Genomic DNA, 20,302 nt, shown 5'->3' with positions numbered 1-20,302 from the left:
TCATATTCCGTTCATGAAACTTATGGCCCTTCCACACGGTGGTCAGCAAAATATTCATGGACCAGTTGTATGTGTTCCATCAGATTTGAAAAAAGTAACAAGCTTACCAATGAAACCAGATGAAGACCTGTTACTTAGAGTAAAACTGAAGAGGAAGCTGAGTTACAAAGGATACATCGAATACCAGTTTGTTAATCCAAAACACATATTTGAGGCATTAGAGTATTTGAAAAGGAACAATCACTGGTATGAAGATGTAACAATAGATACACAATGGAAAGGAAATGTCGACACTTGCCAAACAACAACTGTGAATGATGAACAATTATCAAACGATGATGATCAACTGCAGAGTGCGACAGATACTTGTTTACAACCAGTTGATATTGCACAAGAGGTTCTCGACCACTATTTTGATGATATTTATGATATCGCTCCAGGCGAAGGAAATAATCCTATTAGAATGTTACAGGAAACCGGTAATGAGGCAAAAACATTTCCTTACCTCTTTCCTACTGGAAAGTTTACTTGGAATGACGAGAGAGAAACACGGATTACACTTTCAAGATACTTTAACAACCGCCTGATGAATACTGATGACAGATTCGCAAAAGACAGTAGTTATATCTTCTTCAGCCAGTTTATGTCCGATTTAAATCAAGTTATAGAAAAGACACAAATATCTGTCAGAAAATCGGTTAGAAGAATAGAATGTGACCAGAAAATGACCGCAAATATGGTACAAAACCCTGAAATTTTGTCAAAATTAATGAAAAATGACGAGGCTTTGCGGTTCATGCAACCCATACGTGGAACACCAGCATATTGGTCAGCAGCACAAAAAGATTTGTTTGCTATGCTTCGTCAATTAGGAATTCCTACTTGGTTTTGTTCATTCTCTGCAGCAGAACATAGATGGAATGATGCAATTGCAACAATACTAAGACAACAACATGATAGCAGAGATCCTAGTAAGTTGGATTGGGCTGAAAAAAATGAAGTACTGAGAAGTAATCCTGTCACAGTTGCTAGAATGTTTGAACACAGATTTCATGTTTTTCAGACAGATGTGATATTTTCACCATCACAACCGATTGGAAAAGTTTCGGATTATTTCCAGAGAGTCGAATTTCAGCAAAGAGGTTCACCACACATGCATTGCTTATACTGGGTAGAAAATGCACCAAAACTTGATGAAGATGGAGAGGAAGAAGTATGCAGTTTTATTGACAAGTATGTGAGTTGTGCAATACCCTCTGACAATGAAGATTTTGAACTGAAGAATATTGTTTTGTCTGTACAACAACACAGCAAAAAGCATTCTAAGTCATGTAGGAAAAAGGGCACAGAATGTAGGTTTAATTTTCCTAGACCCCCATCTGCATGTACGTTCATAAACTCTCTAAACGAAGAAGACACACTTGAAGATGATGCTGATGCAATTCTTTTAAAAGAGGAAGACGAAAAAGCTAAACAAATCCTTTTACAAGTTTGGAATGAAGTGCAAGATGATGCAAATGAATTAGAAACCACAGAACAGGTTTTTGAAAAGTTGGGTTTGACACAGACGGATTACATAGATGCACACAAAAGGTTAGCAAAGAAAACATCAGTTGTTTTAAAAAGAAACCCATTGGAACTGTGGACCAATCAATATAACCCATGCCTTTTGAAATGCTGGGATGCTAATATGGATATTCAGTTTGTTTTGGATCCATTTAGTTGTATTGTCTACATAATATCTTACATTTCAAAGTCGGAGAGAGAAATGGGAATGGTGTTGAAGCAAACAAAAATAGAGGCAGAAGAAGGTAATGAAAGTGCCCGAACAACCCTAAAGAAAATTGGTTCTGCGTATTTAAATCATAGGGAAGTGAGTGCACAGGAAGCTGTCTATCGGGTATGCAATCTAAAAATGAAGGAATGTTCGAGAAAGGTTGTTTTTATACCTGTGGGCGACAATCCGACAAGACTGACAAAACCATTGTCCCTAATTAAAAGAACACGCGCAACAAAAGATGATCAAAATGATGAGGAAGACGACGATGAAGACATTTGGATGACAAACATAGTAGAAAGATATGAAAATCGGCCAAATGAACCATTGTTTCAAACTATGTGTCTGGCAGAATTTTGCTCAGAATTCAGAGTGCTTGCAAAATCACAGGTTCCCAAGAATCGAAATGAAAATGTGTTTGAATTACAAAATTCAAAGGGATTCATTCAAAAGAGAACACGTACAAAACCAGCAATAATACGATACCCAAGATTTGATGCTGAGAAAATGTCAGAAAAGTTTTACCAATGTCTATTGCAATTGTTCTTGCCTTACTGGGATATTCGTCAATTAAAACCAACAGGATTTGATCAGTATGAGATATTTTATGAAAACGGACACGTACGAATCGCAGAAAAGCAGAAGTTGGAATCAGTCAAATCAATTGTGGACACAAACAAAGCAAAATATGCACAGAATGAAGAACTAATCGCAGAGGCACAGGAAAACTTTGAAAAAATCGGGGAACCAGAAGATGCATGGGCAAATCTCTGTCCTCAGACAGAATTAATGAGACATGAATGCTCTGCAGAAAGGAATGTTGAACTTGATTTGAATGCCACGGAAGAATTGCCAGATATGCAACCAGAGACAAATTCTGATGTTCTTTACAAGGTTCAACAAAATACACAGTCAAGAGAAGAGATAATTGATGTTCTTCAAAATTTGAACGAGACTCAAATGAAAGTATTTTACTTGGTGAGGGAGTGGTGTTTGAAAAAAAGTTTTGGCGAAAAAGTTGAATCACTGCACATATTTATAACTGGTGGAGCAGGAACAGGCAAAAGTCATCTTATTAAAGCCATACATTATGAAGCATCACGTTTACTTGGAAAACAATTGACAACTCCCGACAGTGTTTCAGTACTACTTACAGCTTTCACAGGAACAGCTGCATTTAACATCGGAGGAAATACTATTCACCATTTGTTTTCGCTGCCAAAACATATGCCTTTGCCGTACGTACCATTGCGAGAACAGAGTCTAAGCGAAATGAGAGTTCAACTTGCAGATCTGCAAATTCTAGTCATTGATGAAATTTCAATGGTGTATAAGAGATTACTATACTATATCCACGAAAGACTAGTACAGATTAAGAAATGCAAAGAACCTTTTGGTGGAGTCTCAGTAATTGCCGTGGGAGATTTCTACCAGCTTCCTCCTGTAAAACAGCGCAAAGATGAACGTCTCTATAAAGACAATCCACTATATCCTTTTGATTATTGGGTAGATCTATTCAAAGAAGTGGAATTAACAGAAATTATGAGACAACGGGAAGACGTCCCATTTGCAGAGGCACTGAATACTCTTCGAACTAGAGAAATACAACAACCACTGGAAGAACAAACCAACTCTATCCTACAGGAATGTATACGAGAAGGCCCAGACAACGTCCTTCATGTGTATGCAACAAATGATGAGGTGAATGCTTACAATTTAACAATGCTTAAGAAGAAATGTGAAGACTTTGTTGAGATTAATGCTCAAGATTTCACAAAAGATAAAACTACAGGAAAACTCAACATGAAGAGCAAGCCTTTGACAAGGTCTAGAACAGACAGCCTTCCAAGTACTTTGTTACTGGGACTGGGTGCAAGAGTTATGCTCACTAGAAACTGCAATGTAGGTGATGGTCTTGTAAATGGAGTTATGGGAGTTGTATCAAAATTTGTATATGGCCAGAGACATGCAGAGAAAACTGTTGCTGCAGTAGAAGTATTATTTGATAATATGAGTGTTGGGAAGAAAACCGGAAAGAAAAGTAGAAATGGAAATCTCGTATTAATTCAAAGAATGCAAGAGGATATGCAGGATCAGAAAACAAAAAATGTTGTTCGGCATCAGTTTCCATTGCGATTGTCATGGGCCTGCACAGCGCACAAAGTACAGGGATTGACAGTTGAGAAAGTAGTTGTAAATTTGGACCGGACATTTTCACCTGGTCAAGGTTATGTTGCGTTGAGCAGAGTAACGTCAAAACAAGGCTTATTCATTGATTCAAACAAACCAGAATTGATAAATAAAAAGATATATGCTGACCCAGAAGTCAATACAGCTTTGAAAAACATGTCGAAATTGACACTACCAAACATTGAAACATCAGGAAATGGCATTAAGATTTACCTTCATAATATTCAAAGTCTCAATAAACATTTCAATGATCTGCTGAAAGATGTTCGAAGTAAGAATGCAGAAATTATCTGCCTGACAGAAACTTGGCTGAGATCTGGACAAAACACCAATATGTTTCAAATGAATGGTTTCAAATTCCATCAAATGAATAGGGAAGATTCGTATGATTGCACAAATGCTCAATTTTTGCAATTAAGAGCCTCAAAGGGTGGCGGTGTAGCTGTTTACATTAAAGAAACTGCTATGAACAAAATTGTCAGCTTACCACCAGTAAAGAATGTAGAAGGAATCTCTGTAAAATGTTTACCAGAAGATATAGTAGTTGTCACTGTATATCGCCCAAATTCTCTAAACGTTGCACAGTTTTTAATGCAACTTGAAAAGCTGATCACATATTACAGATCCCAAAGTAAATCCCTTGTTTGTCTTGGAGACTTCAATGAAGATGCAACATCCGCAGGCCCTATTCAGATTTTTATGATTGCTCAAGGTTTTAAGCAAATTGTTGATTTCAAAACAACGGAAGGCGCTACTATTTTAGACCATGTTTATTTGTCAAACTCTTTAATAGGAAAAGTGGAAAAACTTTCAACTTACTACAGCTACCACGATGCAATAATTTTGACCATCATATCAAGCACATAGATCTTCTTAAATAAATACAAGACTGTTATTTCGCCTTGATTGATAGTGAGTATTTCCAATACGCAGCATCTGTAAAATCCCCGAACTATTAGAGTTTGGTATATCATGTGATGCTTGTGGCAAATGATCGTCGAAAACGAGACTAACTTGCATATGATTCCCGTTTTTCAAATCAGCTGAGTTAATTTAATGTCCTTAACTACTTTTCGCACCATATAATTTATCTTAATTAAACTTAATAGCTTAAAGGTATATATATGTATGCCGTTTATAACAACATTTTTGCGATGTTGAATTTTGTCAGAATTATTAAATATATGATAATGTTTATAGAAAATTTTTGGATTAATAGTAACGAGGTATTAGCCATAATTTGAAAATGAATATCGGTGATTTAGCTATTCTTAAACGATTAACGTTTGAGGTGGATTTGCGAATGTCTGCGGGAAGACTAGTTCGGAAAAGCAGCATGCAGTACAAGCAAATACGACAGGTTTGTCTACAGTTGGTTGAACTCATATAAACATGTTTGTTTGCTGTTAACAGAAAAAATATTAGATATTGTCATCTGCATTTGTAACGATGGTAGCGTATTGGGGTCGATGACAATCGGCGAGCACTCGTTTGCAATTCACCATTATTTTCATACATTTGAAAACTTAAACAATTATAAAATAGAAGGTCAAAATTATATCTTCTTGCGCCCCATGACTCAAAAAATAAAATTTAAGCATTCAAGTGATAGCTATACAAGTTTAATCATATTCAGACGATGAATATCGTACCATGCACATATTCACAGAGACTACTCAAGCGATTTAAACGAAACTTTATCTTATTAAAATTTTCTTTTGACGATGACATCACTCCCGGTTTTGAGATTTTAACAGTTTAGCGATTTCAGAGGGTGGGCTTGTCCAGTGGTAAACTCCTGAACGATTTAAGAAACTAAATTCAAAATCCCTGGGATTATAGATGGAATGTTAAGACATTAAACATGTGGAATACATATAGTCCTGTGACCAAAAGCGCCGAAGCTCGCCCAAGCTCGAAAACTACGATTTAAAAAAGCGTCGTGATTTTTTTGGTGGTTTTCTTTCAATAACTCTTTTGTCGATAGTGTTTTGTTAAACACTTTATAACTTAAATTTTATAAAGTCAATAGTTTTCATTTGACACCCAGAAACTAGAAACTGGCCCTTCAAATTGGGAGTGGAGAGTGCTATAAAGTCTTAAAATGTTAATCTGTAACTGTAAAATATTATGTAATATGTTATAGAAGATCAAAATATTGTGCTTAACAATATGCAGCTATATTTTCTTTGTCATCCCTAAAAGGAGTGACATATTCGGCCCCTAAAACAAACTAAAATTGACAAGAGCTTATATTTGACATCAAGAAAAAGGGACTGGGTCTTCAAATTAGGGGCCAAGAGGGCTCTAAAGTCTTTAAATGATAACTTTTAACGGTAATATATTTTGTAATTTGTTAAAGGTATATGTGGCGTATATGGAGTAAAATAAATTTTTGACGTGACTTTTACTAATTATATGCATAACGCTTCTTATAATTAGACGTTTCACAAACTCTAGGCTGGTAAAACATGTTCTTTCTTCAGTTATTTGTCTCTAAATTTTGCTACACGTCTGATGAATATTAATGTGATCGGCCATTTGTAACGCCACTGCGCATGAGTGCGGGAAATCCATTGGAAGAACAGTTTGTTTACAAATAAGAATCACGTTTTTTAAGTCTTGAATTAGATTATCTTATATTAGATGATACCCGAAGCATTATTGTCCCGTTATTCATTAATGTAGAATTATATAAATTGCTAATTATGTGTAATAAAGATGAAACACTATTTTAGCATCAACGACACGGTAAAATGAGCGAATACCCCCTCTCCTGAGGGATGCATGTACTGAGAGTGTTTATTCATTCTTTATTCAAGATTTCTCTAAATGAAAATCCACTTGTGTGTAACTTATAAAGTAAAGACATGGAACACATGGCCATGGAGCACGTACGAACCTGACTAGCAAAATCCCTACAACTTCATGATAAAAATTTATTAAACTTAAGTTTAATTCGGCTTTAATTCCTATTCCATTAATCTACATGGTGTCCGATGACAATCTTCTCTTTGTTCCTATCCGGCTTTGTCATTCTGTCTCTTTTCTTTCTTGGCTAAATCTGTCAAACTTAACGGTATTACGGGTATACCTCTCTTTCTCGTCGTCGCCATTGTTGTTGTGATAGACTGAGCCTGGTATCACGTGACCGATTTAAGGCGGGGTTTATATTCAAATGCTATATTCATTGTGGACACGAAAATAATTATAAAAATTATTTATTGATTTCTGTATCTTTTTAACCCGATTGATATAAACTATATTGTTAAAATATATCTTTATATTACATATTTAAATCAATCAATCATTCAAATATTTCTTAGCATGAAAAAATACGCCACAATTACCTTCATCATAACCATATTGAACTATTCAGGGTGACTGTTTACTCCTTTGTTACGTAAATACGGATTTTAAAGGTCCAGTCTTCTCCATTTTGATTTTCAAAATCTCAAAATCAAGGAAAATTTTGAAAACCAATATTGAATAGAGGATGCTCAAAATATTGTACTCAACAATTTGCAACCATAATTTTCTTTGTTATCCGGTCCCTAAAAGGAGTTACAGGATCGGTCCCTAAGACAACATATTCTAGACATCTCGAGAACGGTACATAATTTCTAAACACTTGTTAAACAAAACGTGTTTGAAATGACATGAACTTTTATCTATAATTTGACATCAAGAAAAAGGGACTGGCTCTTCAAAGAAAGGACCGAGAGGGCTGTAAAGTCTTTAAATGATGACTATTAACTGTAAATATTTTGTAATATGTTATAGAAGCAATTATATTCATCATAATGTTATTGGCCTATACATAGCAATCGTTTACTTCTTTGTCATATATATTGATCTTAAGTATCTCAGAATGCAGGAAAACTCTGAAAGCGATATTGAACAAAACATGCTAAAATTATGTTTAAAATACACAACCATATACTGTTTGTCATCAGAACCCTAAAAAAGTTATACGATCGGTTCATAAAACAATATTTCCATGATATCTCAAGAACTGTTACTAATTTCTAAACATTTAAATTATTGCACAGAAAGTGTTTAAAACCAAAATACCTTTTACCTGAAATGAAAGCTTATCCCTCAAATAAGGGGATATAGTCTTTCGTTGATAGCTTTTTTAGATCCCACCCCCATTCCAAGATATGTTTCGTTGACGAAGATCAAGGTAAACGTCATTCCATTTTCTTAAAATCGGACGGAAGACCTCCTCGTTGCTCGCAACGAGATCGTGTCTAGTTATTATTATTATTATTATTTTTTTTTCTGTAACGTTTTCTCAGAAACGCTTCAGGCGATTTTCATGAAACTTTCAGAACTTACTCTGGACAAAATTTGTAAGAAAATTGTCGATCATTTTTTTGATCGTCACTTCCGGTACCGTGATATTAAGGATTTTATGTTTTTGCTTGTGGCTCATTTTTCTAAAAAAAAATAAAAGATGGAACTTTCAAATTTTCAGGGATGGTAGAGAGTCGTCAGCCGCAGTGCCCTTCGCATATCCGAACGTCCGCCGTTACTTCCGGTCGTCACCGGAAGGAAACAAAAAACAGTCATTTTTTAATTTTTTTGATTTGAATTTTTTTGTTGTTATTATTTGATAGAGACGCTTTCAAAACATCAGAATATGAAATTTGTTTTAAAATCGATCCACGCATTCTCGAGATTTTGGGATCCAAAGTCCTGAAGCGAGGGTCCGCGTAGCTCAGTCGTTAGAGTGGTGGACTTGTGTCCAGGCGACCCGGGTTCAGTCCCCGAGTGCGGAATGTTGTTTTTTTTATTTCTTAATTGTGTTTTGTTTAACGATTTTATCTTTAAAATGATTGATTTCTAATGTTTTCCATTTTAAATTTATCATACATAAAAATAACAGCGCTTTTTTCCAATACAAATATAGAGCTTGTTTCAAAATACCATCAATATCCCGGTTTGTGACAGTCTTGTTTTGATCAGCAGCTCTCTAAATTCAGACTCTTGTTGCATCGCCGGCTTCAAAGACATTGCCGGCATCAAAGAAATGCCGCAATCTCAATGACTGTATGCAAAGAACATTTAGCAATGCGCCCACGTTGCAAGTATTCTACGGAACTTTATAAGGAGGACTGATTAGTATTTATTCACATATATAGATACATGCATGCATGTATACATGCGTTTATTGACATATGTTGCTTTTATCTATTGATTTCCTGAACACTCTAAAACACTATAAAAAAAACCCCTCTCTCTCTCTCTCTCTCTCTCTCTCTCTCTCTCTCTCTCTCTCTCTCTCTCTCTCTCTCTCTCTCTCTCTCTCTCTCTCTCTCTAACGTACGAATATTTTAGTATTTGAATAAGAAATACCACAGATAACAGCAGTAATGTGGGTAGAGACTAAATGTACGTTCGGCGCTCAAATATTAGTTACTGGATAATGGGTGTATGGATTTAAATGATTTGAAATTCGTTGTTTATTGTTTGTCTTCTTACTGATTGGAAATCAACGCTAAAAAGTCACTTTTAAGGCGTCGAGCTAATGCTCGGTAGCCATTTGTCCAAAATTCATGTTCTGCACCGCCTTTTAAATGCGCAAAAGAAATAAGTTCCTTAAAGTATTATATGTATTACAAGATTTTTATTCCATTTATTCAACTAAATTGTGTTCAAAAAACCCAACTTTGCCTCCCTGGTTATTGACAACTTATTGCATAAGTAAATAAAAATTTTCTTAATCAAGAAATGGCGGATGAATACAATAAGGTGCAAAATTTTACTAAATATTATATTAGTTTATCGTTTACATTTTAATTGGAGACCTTGCCCGATAGAAATAAAATTTGATATGTAAATTTATTTGTTATCGGGCACAGTCTCCAAAATAAATGTAAGCGATAAACGTTCTATAGTGATTTTGATCTAATGAATAAACACGATAATGCAGTTGGTTTGCATTTTAGATAGCACGTGTTGTGGATTTGTTTGTAAACAAACATCTCATAGGTAATCTTGTTTCAAACGGGAAATGAAATAAATAAAAGTATGTTTTATTGTTACTGTATTTAAATGATGAACATGTGAAAATTGTTCAAAGATTGTTTAAGCAGAAAGAAAATAACATATTTTTGAACTTTGAAATTTCTTCGATTTTTATAACCACGATCAGTTAAATATTGTATTATAAACGCATCACTACCTATTTTAGAAGGAAATATACTGATTTTTGTTTTTAAAGCAGCACAAAACATAATTCGTTTACTTTTTTATTCTAATGTTATTTGATATAGGACTATTAATACAGAAATTCAAATTATTGATATCATTCTATATTTAAAAAAATGTCAGCTCGACGCCTTTCTGGCCGTTCCAGCCTTTGATAAATGTAAACAGAAGCCATGCATCGGACAGTTCTATAAGAAAATAAAAATATTTTAAAAAAATGATTAATGCAAAGCATTTTCCTCAGACCACTCAAAATTCGAGTTTTTTAGATACTGCCTTTTTAATCTAAAGTTCCAGTAGGTGCTGGCACGATAAATTACCCCTATGGTTCATATTTCTGTAAACAGTAGCACTAGTCTAATTCCTGACTGTAGATTCAAGGATTTACATTAAAACAAATCTAAATGCCAATTGAATAAATTTAATTTTCCAAACCTCTGTATTTTCACATTAAAACCAGAAAATTTTCTTATTTTTAATCTCTAATGTATAACTGTGCGATGCTTATAGTATTGTCCGATCCATGGTGAAATAGCTATATAAACACTTTATTTATTTCCTTTATTTCATACCTTTTGAAGAATTTCGCTAAATTTTCTCGAATAATTAAGCAAGAGTAAAATTTGTAAATTTTAAAACAAGTTTTATTTATATCTGGACTTTGAAAGATAAAAATCCAAGGGTGTCCGATGCATGGTGAAATCCACAAGATTTCTCAGATATGACTGGATAGTTTTTCTTTAAATTTTCAGGGATGATAGATAATGATAATATCTCCAGGCGTTTTCTTTACATTTTGTCAAAGTTCATTTTCAGTCGTCCATTTCCTGTCCCGCAACAAAAAGCTTGTCGCATCGAGATCTCTAAAACGATAAAGACTTGAACATCCAGACTTTATAGTATGATAGACCGTGTTTAAACTATTTTGTTTTGTTCGTCGTAACTTCCGGTCGTCACCGGAAGCTCTTCAAAAATAATTTTTTAAGCATTAAATATTCTTTACATAGAATTGAAATATATATAAATATTTACATATGTCATCTATCCGATGTTAAATAAACAACAACACTCTACTTCCGGTGAGATATCTCAATTATCTCGGGTAGCTTTATAAATTTGTACCCTAGATATCTTAGAAACTGTAAGTGATCAAGACACGAAACTTACATGGATGATAGACATTTGATTGAACATGTGTTTAAACGGTTTCATTTTGTCGACCATCGCTTCCGGTACACACCGGAAGAGTTCAAACAAATTATAAGCTGTTTATCAGTTTAACTGTTTTCCTTTGATAATTTCAGTTAGCTCTGTAAACAATCATGTACGATAGGCAAGTATACAATCAATATTAAATTTAATTTTCATTGAGCACTTCCGTTTGTCCGTTTCCTATCCCGAGACAAAAAAACCTTATTTTGCCGAGATCTCAAAAACGGTAACGACTTGAACAACCAAACTTTCTGAAAGACCTATGTATGTAATGTGGCTAGTGGATAAATGTACATTAGGTGTCCAAAAATTATATATTCATTTATAGTTTCGGCATGATGAGTATAGATTAAAATGATTTGAAAAAATGAATTGTTTAATGATTGTCTTCTTACTAATCGAAAGTCAACACTAAAAAATCATTTTTATTATAGGTGGTGTACCTTTTCCTTTTTGTGTATGTCTACAGATACAAGTCTTTTGTCTGTCTTAGATTAAGAAAAACCTCCGAAGTTAAACACGAAAATATACACAGGACCGAGTGACTGGGACAAGGTGTGAAAACTGACCACCTGTGGGGGATTAAACAGATATAAATACCGATCGGCGAAATACAATGTTAAAACAAAATGACTGAATTCTCACTTTTAATAAAAAAAAATTCATTACGGCAGGGTCCATGGGGGTTATAATTATTTAAAATCTTAAGTTTATAATTATTTACAAAGAACTACATACATGATTAATTAATCTGTCTCTCTCTCTCTCTCTCTCTCTCTCTCTCTCTCTCTCTCTCACACACACACACACACACACACACATAATACAAATGTAGTTTATAGCGACCTGGTGCATTCTTCTCTATGTACTTAATGTTAATACTATAAACATCATTATAAAAATCAATATCAAGTACCTAGGATGAGTAAGAATCCCCTGTTGACCGGTTGCACCCGATGTGTATTTAAAAGTGCCAAAGATGGAACTTTCAAATTTTCAGCGATTTACGATTTTAGCTTTAAAACGATCGATTTTCTGTTTTAATTTTATGAAAATTATTAATCACAATGATAGCGCTTTTTGTCCAGTATAAATATACATGTACTGTGGTTTCATTAATATTCAAGGGTATCAATTTTTGTGGTTAAAGTGAAAATCACAGTTTCAAGGAAACGTAAATTCGTGGCCAATGACACTATCAATACAAACTGTTAGTAGAAATTGCACTTCAGTGAACATTTATTTTCATGGATAAACTTAACAACGAAATCCACGAAAATTGGTATTCAACGAATATTGATGAAACCACAGTATGTCTATTTAAATATTTTGATCGTCACTTCCGGTCCCGAGATATATGTATCAAAGATTTCATGTTTTTGTTTGATCACGATTTTTTTCAAAAAATATCAATTAGAAAGTTAAAAATTTCACTGATGATTATTACTCTTTATCCGCAGTGCCCTTCACACTCCGAAAGTCCATCGTAACTTCCGGTCGTCATTGAAAGAAACAAAATTCATTTTTTTTTTTCACCTTTTCTTGTTTTAAAATATTTTTTCAGTCATGTTACCATACAGACCCTATAATGAATGGAGAATATGTATTTTTGTTCTAAAATCTATCCACGTTAGAGTGTAACACTTTTGTCCGGACGACCCAGGTTCAATCTTCGAGTGCCAACTCTTTTTTTTCCCTTAATTTTGTTTCGATTGAAAATATTATCTCTAAAATTGTGGATTTTACTAATTTCCGTTTGAATTTTATCATAAATCACAGTAATAGCGCCCTGTTGTAGAATTAAGATATGTCTGTTGAAATCTTTAGAGAGGCTTACTAGAATTTTAGAAGGTGTTGAGAAATAAAAGAAACTATCTCGACAGCCTTTTTAAGGTCCATTCAAACGGAAGACCTCTCGTTGCTCGCAACGAGATTGCATCTAGTTTTGTTTTTCTTTTTATGATAGATAGTTTTGAAGCAGCTCTTTTTTGCCCACTTTCAACTCTTATAATTGGTACAGCAGAGTTTCACACTCTAAATGTAACTTGAATTTGGTCAGAAATTAATGCTGTTGCTAAAAAATGTCATATATACTGTATAAAGGGAAATATTCAACCCTGTTTTATTTTTGCCCCTTTCACCCTAGTTGTCAGTGCGCGAATTTAAGAATGGATGGGTGAATTGTAACAAAACCGAGTTATCTCTTTTGATGAGACATCATTGAAGCAAATTTAACTCTTTACCCCTTAATGCCACCTTTTGACGCATAGGCCATATCCTTAACACTCTACCCTGGGCTACCCTTAGACTGTTTTCAGATGAACTGAAAACAGCTGGTGTGTGTTTTTTAATAGATTTATTACAGGTCTTAGCAATTCAAACACATAGAAAATTATATATCAATGGATTTGTAATAAATTAAATTTTTAATATTCATTGAAAAAAATTTTTTTAAGTCACTAATAATGCAATACAGGTGATAACAGGTATATGAAAATTAAACTGAGTGTTCTACATTAAAGTTTTATTAAGAATAATTTCACAACAGATACTTGATAAACATATTGAAAAATGTATGTATTACAAATAAATTTTTAAAAATTTTTATAGAAAGATTCCATTATCATCATGGAATTCGTTTTTTGATAGTAAATAATTAAATGTACCTGTGGCTGACTTTTCAATTCATGTCTATCGTTTTCAGACTTATATTTACGTTTTTTTTCCAATAAATATGATAAATGGTGTAAGAGGATTTGATAAATCTAGCATGTTAACTAAATAAGTGTGTTGACTTTTTTAAAAAATACAAATTTACCGGTATGTTCGTGTATTTAGGGGTTGCAGGTAATGCACACCTTGTGTTCCGTTTTCTGTAACTACAAAGGTTTTTCCACAAAATTTTGCATGAATTTGACATCTGGCTTTCATCTTTTAATCTCGCTACCAATAAATCTAGAAAATTCTGCCTCTAAACTTGATTATAAACAAAAAGTGAAAACATGTGCGATGTCCGCATCGTAGTCCGCCATCTTTGTTTATTGTAGTAATGCATCACGCCACCATACACAGGTAAATCACGTGATATCTTTATTTAGAACGAGTGAACAACCATCCGTATACATGGCCAGGTGTATACCGGTCAATGTTTATAATAAACAACAGGTGTTGAGGGGTCTAATTAAGAGCTGTATATAGGGTGCGTCAAAAGTCGTCATTAAGGATATGGCCAGGGTCGTCAAAACGCGTCATTAAGGGTTAAGGTATTCGATGTATAACGACCACATTTTGTACCTAATAAATGAATGGTCCGGTATTCTTAATCATTATGTCATTTTGAAGGTGTTATCAAATAAAAATTCTCCACCAAAGGAATTTTCAAAATATTGATTATGGTCCAACTAAGTACACATTGAATTTTGCATTGAAGTCTATGGGAAACGTATGTTTTAATATAATATTGTAAAAAGTAACTTGAAATTTTTAAAACTCTCTTGGTTAATACATGCATAAACTTTCTCTTTATTAAAATATGAAATAAAATAAATCATTTACCGCAGATATTTTGACAAAATTAAAATTTTCTTTTTTTCAACAAGGGGAGATAACTCTTTAAAAAATTTTAAGGTGCAAAATGACCGGCTTCTTATATGTTGTCAGTCATGTGAATTTGATTTATTTCACTTTCATTGTTATTTAGCAATACACATTTAACTGGTTTAAAATGATTCAAAATTCTTCAATATCCCTTCATTATACATTGAATACCTTAAAGGATAGAAACCTCTAAGGGGAAAAGAGTTAAGACATGGCGACACCATTTACAAGTGTAGATGGATGAAAATATTGGTGTAATAATAATCCTGTATACTTGCAGTACTGATTGATATTATTTTTTAAAATGAGTTTAGCATTGGCTAATCTCCCTAAAAGGGTTCTCAGGAAAAATGAGGGATTACAATCATAAATATCAGGTTGCAGTATGCTATGTAGAGAGGGATAAAATCTTGTCATGAAATCAATTTTTTTTTTATCTTTCCTTGTTACAATCTTTCAAATGTTTTCACTAGCACTTTTGATCCTTTTACTGGATTATATTTTTCCCTGGTGATGGAATTCAGTTAGTGAAATCTGATGATTGATTTGAAATCTTAAACGATTGCCAACACTACTTGCAGGCTTGCTGAGACACAGAGACCTCGAGCTACCTCTTTCAGTGAGGGCGATGAATCCTCAGAGGATGAGAATGAGACAGAGGAAGATAGAGGTGAGGACTGGTAGGATAAGATCATTAGAATAGGATCCTGAAATTAATAATTATAACTACATACAATTTTTAAGGGGGGGAGGGGGGTCACACATTTAAGCTAATAAGCTCTGCTGGTTTCTGCAGTAAAATTGAATTGCATTGTAATACATGTACATGTACACTTATTATACTTACGGTATTCATTTATTCAAGGAAAAAATAGGTACCGTGTAGATGTGTTTCAAACAAATATTCAAGTACAGTACATGTATTGCAATGTACCACTGAGCTATTAAAGATGAATTTTTTTATAGGTATGGAAATTGAAGTAGCTTTGATAGATGCATGAAATAAAATAAATAAGCTTCTCTATTTTTGTCATTTATTTAGCAAAAAAACACCAGTTTGAACAGAAAAGAAAGTTGCACTATAATGAATTTCAAGCTGTCAAACTTGCGAAGCAGTTGATGGAAGAGGAAGAAGAGGAAGATGAAGAAGATGAAAATAATGAAGAAACCACCAAAAGTGAAGTCATACAACCAATGGAGGAAAATAGTGCTAGTAATAGTTTACAAGAATCCAGTTAATTCAAGGCTTAGGAACTTGAAATCAAATTGTATGACAAAATTAGTTACTGCAAAAAATTGTCACAGAATGTATAGCCAAACTTGCTGATTCTTTTTTTGTCTGTCAGATTAAGGACATTTTGTATGTAAGGGAACTTATTTTAACATCTTAATGGAGAATGTTTTTATCCCATGACTCCGCATCAGATTGCAAGAAAAACAAACATGGGATACATTTTTTGCAGGTACTTTAAAAAAATATTTGGACATTTTCTTGTCAAATTGAAGTATCTTGTACCTTGTATAATTATGGAAAATCAATATCATATGTAGATTACAAACCAAACTACAAATAATATGCATGTAAAATGATATGCATGTATAGGGCTTTTTATGAAAAATATATGTTATTGAGAAGACGTTTAAAGAAGTATAAATAATTATGATTCAGTTAACCGGTATTACAGAATGCATAATACATATTACATGTACTTTTACATGGATCGTAGAGTGAACAGGATGAGTGGAGCCCAACAGTATCTTAAGGTACTTCACTACACCTAGACTTATACTTTTTAAGACAGTATGTCACAAGATGGTGATTTGAATGTTTTGTTAAACTGTATCAATCGATTCAGGTGTATATTGTCATAGCACAGTGGTTAAAGTATCAGGCTTGAGAACCGCAGATCATGAGTTCGAATCCGCCTGGGCTTTTGTTTATGTGTACTGAATGAAATTTTTGAAAATATCATTTTTTATCCAAAATTGCACATTTTTTCTCCTATTTGACATATATACTTCTTATCCATTATGCTTTCTATCATAATCCAGTAATTTTCTGCTGATTGGAGAAAATATTTCAAGGTGTAGTGAGGCACCTTCACTGGGGGATTTAATGAATGTGTGTTTGTTTGGGCACATTAGAATTGGGACAAATGAAAGTCACAATGACTTTAGTGGTGTATTTATTCATTTGCATTAAGTGCAAATGATTATTGTCTTGAGTCCCAACCATTTTTTTTTTGGCAAGGCAAATAGTACCAGATATAGCAGCTACAAAACCAGAAACCATGCAATATAGGAACTTAGTAATTGTCATTCATTTTCCACTCATTTTAACATTAAGAATCATATTTTACACTAGGAACATTGTCTCTATTAAATATGTGACATAAAAAAGCATATCATAGTTGATAATTCATTAATCCATAAAGCATTTTTCTTTATGTCAGTTAACATTTAATTTGTCACTGGTAATTAAAATCTAAAGGATATATTGTAACATTAATTTTGGAATACACATAAAATTTCCTGATGTACAATAAATCTTCAAATTAATATATGTCATTACTCATTAAGATGAAAAAATATTGATACATTTCCATTAGTTTGTGTGTGTGTGTAGTCATAAATGCTTTAAGAATGTTTTTAAGATGCTTTCTTCCATTAATAGTGTACATATAGTTATGCTTTGATAAAGAAAATCTCATTTAAGTCATCAGCATTTTTGAACTTCTGGACATGATCAAGAATATTTGATGACAAATCATGTCATACATCTACATGTGATGACTGTGTACTTTATTTTTAGTTCAAAATGCATCATTCTCCATATTTCTTATTTTGCATTACATATATTTATAGTAGTCTAATTAATTGTGTAACACTTTAGCAGGTTTATTTACACCAGAATAATTAGTACAGTCAAACTTTGTTATCTTGAACTCGATGGGACTGTTTGATAACTTCGAGATATCGAGGGTAAAATACATAAAAAAGAAGTGGTTGGGAGTTACAAATCACCTTTTTATATCCATTTTATTCGAGATATCGATCAGTGTTCCAGATATCGAGGTTCAACTGTATTTAAATATCATAGGAGTATTCAGGGAATTAACTAGACGGCAAGGCTGTTTATTGAAAAAAAAATTTTATTTACTATTTAATGGTGAATGTACATGTACATATACTACCTGTGACATTTTTTCATCAGAAATTTAATTTGATTTTAATATAGTATATTTGAGTATAAAGTAGACACTAGTAATTTTTGTTTTTTCCCCAAATGAGACAGTGCTGGATTTGTTGAAAAAATTATTACCATGCATTGCTGTGTTAGAACCATTTTAACAAGAGCTTGAACTTTGGGTAGTTGTGTCAAACGGCAATGTGACGTAGGCCTGTCTATTTCATTGTAGGACACTCAGCCATGGCTCTTTGAAATCAACAAGATTTGTCTGGCTTTTGAGCTAAGACTATATACGCAATCGTTGTACATTTCGCTTGAAACCAGCGTCATTTTAACTAATATGTCCTGACACAAGAATAGTCACGTCCTTCTGAAAGTCAAATGCCTTGTTAAAATGGTTTTAATATATTTCATTGTAACATTTACTTTCTTTCATTTTTCAATGTGTATAAATTGTATGGTATGTATGCGTGCTGCTTTATTTTTTTTTCCGTTATATTGCTTTGAAGGCTATGGTATGTTTAATGATTACATTTGCTTGCACCAAAAGCTTCTGTTATACTAATTTGTAGGTAATCAATGCAATGTGTAGATCAATTCAGTTTGAATTTCCTCTTATAGGAAGTCTAAGCTAGTTAAATGTGATTAACTTTGTAAAATTGAGATAAAATGGAGCCATCTTTCATTTACTCGTAATAGGCACAGTATAAACATCACTGATATGCTGCATTCATTCATCACTTAAAAATTTTGTGCTTAATTTATTGTGTGAAGTTTATTTAGCAATAAATTAAATGTAAATTTGTTTATCTTTCTAAAAGTAAATAAACAGTGACCTCATGATCTGTGTAAACAAGAATATGTAGCTGCATGGTGAGGGCATATCATTGCGATAGTATGTCTTTGATGCTGTTCTTTCTATCGATCATACGGTACTTAAGGGCATACACATTGTCCTGTCCAAGTGTTTGTTGACTGGTTGTTCTTTTCTGTAGGTGTATGGATATGCAAACATTTGTTTTTACCTGTAATTCAGAACCATTTGGGTTTTTTTTTGTGATTTTTTAAGGAATTCAATATTTCTAAGAATGTGTTGCGCATTGATTACACTTTATTAGTAATAATGGAGCGTGATCTTTGCATGTTTTGAAAAGTATTGCAATTTATTGTTTAAATTTTTTTTATCCTAGCTGTTCGAATTTTTTGTTTGATAATGTGGGCTGATGGTGCAAGAAATGTATTACCAAATTGTAATAGTTTTGATAAATATAATGTGAATTATATCAAAGTTATTAAAATATAGTAGAATTTGAAAAAAATGTTTAGCTTCTTCTTTTAATGTACAGGTATGTAGATTTCAACAATGGCCTGCTCTGTGGTACATTTATTTGCAATCATGAATTTTAAGTCTTTGTTCTAGTCTAAATTATAATTTTGTAAATTTAAATAGAATTTTTTTTCTTCTTTTTTTTTTTTATAATTTTCCTACTATTTGCATCTCTACAGTAAATGAAGCCATTTAAATTATGACACACACATACAGTGTGTAGTTGAATAGGTGTCATTGAATGCAGTTTAATTTATAAACTTAAGATGTTTTTAAAAATTTCTTTGAAAGTTAGCTAAATACACAATTTAGAATGGGAAAGAAAAGTTTTGATCTGAGAAATAATAAGACTCATTAAATATGTACCTGTATCTGTCTCGAGTTGATAAAAATAAAAAAAAGTTTTTTGGAAAGTGCACTAAGCAGTTCAGTGATACAAATGACATACATTGCATGCTCCTTGTCAAATACATGGTCGGGTATAAAAAAGAATTCTGTGATGTTTAAAAATTGAAATTTCAAAAATATTAAATAAATGAAATTACGGTGCAGTTGAGGATGTAGAGTGCACATTTTCTACACTGGGGAAAATTAAACAGAATGAAGAGGTAACTGAACATTTGTGTTAAGAACGAAAGTGTGTGGAACAACATTAAGAAATGTCGAAAATGCAATGTGCAGGGTGTATGTTTTGCTAAATACTTTTGAAAGGATACCTTTACTTACATGTACCTAACTTAATACATAAATTATTTTAATTACACTGATACCAGTATAAATTTTGATTGCTGAT

The 20,302-nt window shown here is 32.9% G+C and overlaps 1 protein-coding gene across 1 annotated transcript in view; it reads left to right on the top strand.

Moving 5' to 3' along the window:
• The window catches only part of LOC128181348 (protein phosphatase inhibitor 2-like), a 43,435-nt gene extending 23,934 nt beyond the window's left edge, over nucleotides 1–19,501 (top strand). Inside the window, exons 3-4 of the mRNA XM_052849717.1 lie at nucleotides 15,574–15,662; nucleotides 16,035–19,501. Of these exons, the coding sequence (XP_052705677.1) occupies nucleotides 15,574–15,662; nucleotides 16,035–16,231 (286 nt within the window). The 3' untranslated portion in view covers nucleotides 16,232–19,501. The remainder of the gene's footprint in view (nucleotides 1–15,573; nucleotides 15,663–16,034) is intronic.
• Nucleotides 19,502–20,302: the final 801 nt, after the last annotated feature.

This window comes from Crassostrea angulata, chromosome 1 (genome assembly GCF_025612915.1).
Source record: "Crassostrea angulata isolate pt1a10 chromosome 1, ASM2561291v2, whole genome shotgun sequence".
NCBI classification, from domain to species: Eukaryota; Metazoa; Mollusca; class Bivalvia; order Ostreida; family Ostreidae; genus Magallana; species Magallana angulata.
Note: the sequence above shows the minus strand (reverse complement) of the source record. Positions and strands in the feature narration are given on the sequence as shown.